General features: G+C 30.8%; 1 protein-coding gene across 1 annotated transcript; it reads right to left on the bottom strand.

Annotated features, from left to right (window-relative positions):
* Positions 1–1,017: 1,017 nt before the first annotated feature.
* On the bottom strand, positions 1,018–1,546 carry LOC133700712 (uncharacterized). Its single transcript, XM_062124345.1, has 2 exons — positions 1,412–1,546; positions 1,018–1,305 (listed from the first exon to the last, which is right to left on the bottom strand). Exons 1-2 carry the CDS (start codon positions 1,515–1,517, stop codon positions 1,184–1,186), a joined length of 228 nt encoding a protein of 75 aa, XP_061980329.1. The 5' UTR covers positions 1,518–1,546; the 3' UTR covers positions 1,018–1,183.
* Positions 1,547–2,020: the final 474 nt, after the last annotated feature.

Raw genomic sequence — 2,020 nt, 5'->3', positions numbered from 1 at the left:
TGGGTGATTATTATGATTAATTTAATTTAAAAAATAATATTTATGCTTACATAACTCATTTATTTAAAATTAAATAAATTTGATATTAAGCAATAATCACTTTAAAGTGAGAAACAAAACCTTATAATCAAACTCAAAATCTCTTTCCATTCCATTATTTCTACAACTTAAAATGTTTCTTCTAATCTTCTCATGTTGATAATGCATTGACCATTAATTAAGTAAGGTAAAAGTTAGAAATGACTTTTAAAAGTAATTACATTAATTTGACTATTTAAGAAAGTAATTATTTCCAATTACTGTTAATTATTTGGATTTATTAATATAGACGGATGAGATATTAATTAATGACTCAATCTATTACTATTAATTATAACTTGAATTAATATCATAAAATTTCTCACAAATACTCTATTGTAATTCTTTCGGTGTGCTTGTAGTTGTAATTCCACCATGGTTAAGAACTACGTCCTCATGGGTGGTGCTAGGAATTTTAGTTTGGGAGGAAAAAATTCTAGGGGGGCTAAATTTTTTATTTTTAGAGCTAAAACACTAATTTGTTAAAGGGGGCTGGAGAAAAAAATTTCTTACAAGGACCAACCCCCCTAATTCTGCCCCGGTATATAATTAAATTAAGATTAAATCTAACTAACAATATGAATAGTGATAAAATATCTTTTATCCGAATTCTCTTTCATGATAAAAAGAAATACATGCATAATTGTAAATCTAAAGCATTTCTATTCATTTGAAGGTCAAAAGTTCTCCAACAATCATTTACAAATTAGTTTATTAGTAATCACTCACAATATTAGGATCGTGGCACCCACCAATCATTGAAAGAGTCTTGATCTACATAAGTACATGTTTTTTGTTTTTTTTTTCCCTCCCAAACAAGAAACGTATATGTTTTTTTTTTTTTTGCAGGACTTTCCAACATAAGATAATAAGTCGAGCATCGCAATTATTAAGACAAAAAAGAAAAAGGGTTAACCGTCGTTAGGGTTTAAATGACTCTTACTAAAATAAGGACATTGATTTATTGAAATTGCCGTTGCATGATAATACAACATGGATATGTCTCCACAAAGGAGTACAGAATACAGAATAACGAGAGTGATACCGATACTAATTTATTCCTGCAGTATACATATATGAATATCAAAAGCGAACGTAAATAGTTTCATGGAGACCCAGTTGTCGATTCAGTTTCAATAGGAGTAGAACAACATGGGCAGCAGGACCCTGGAGGTGGAGGTGAGCAGCATACACAAGTTGGACATATTGGCCGTCCAGACTGGAGACCTACACACACACACACACACACAAGCGTAAGATCAATAAGAAATGAGGTGTTGGTAATGAACAAGTAATGAATTCGAGAGAGAGCTGCGTTTAAGTAAATAATCACCTCGATGATTCAAACGGCCTGCTTCAGCTGATGGCAGTATCGGAGACAGTACCATAGCAAAGATGAAGAGGGTCACCAAAATAGACTTCAGAGAGTTACCTGCCATTTTTGCCTTAGTTATTGCTTACTGGTTGAATGAATAGATATGGTGTACATGATCTAGCTCTAAGTATGTGTTTATATAGGCTTGAAGTTGAGGATCCTGACCACAGCATACATGTCAAAAATGGTTGCGCGAAAACTTGTTTGAACAGCAAGTTTGGTTTCCCATTCTAGCTTCTTATTATTTATTATGTTGGCAACTTGAAGGCAGCTCGATCACTTGCGCCCAGTAGTATTCTAGTTGGTGTGTTTTGAATTGTGACAGTGATGATGGTCCAAAACTTTTTTTATTTAGAAATATATTAAAATAATTTTTTTAATTTTTTAAAAATTATTTTTAACATTATCCCATCAAAACAATCCGAAAATATATATATAAGAAATTCATTTTAAATAAATATTTGTTTGTGTATCTTAAAAATATTTAAAAAAAAAATAAAACTTTTACAATTATTTTTGGAGTGAAAAGAGAGAGTTTCATTTCTACTATTATTCTTGAATCGGTTA

This window comes from Populus nigra, chromosome 8 (genome assembly GCF_951802175.1).
Source record: "Populus nigra chromosome 8, ddPopNigr1.1, whole genome shotgun sequence".
Taxonomy (NCBI): Eukaryota; Viridiplantae; Streptophyta; class Magnoliopsida; order Malpighiales; family Salicaceae; genus Populus; species Populus nigra.
Note: the sequence above shows the minus strand (reverse complement) of the source record. Positions and strands in the feature narration are given on the sequence as shown.

Coding starts and splice junctions, on each gene's coding strand:
- LOC133700712 (XM_062124345.1), bottom strand. CDS start 1,517: ATGGCAGGTAACTCTCTGAAGTCTATTTTGGTGACCCTCTTCATCTTT. Junction 1,306..1,411: donor AGGCCGTTTGAATCATCGAG/GTGATTATTTAC, acceptor GTGTGTGTGTAG/GTCTCCAGTCTGGACGGCCA.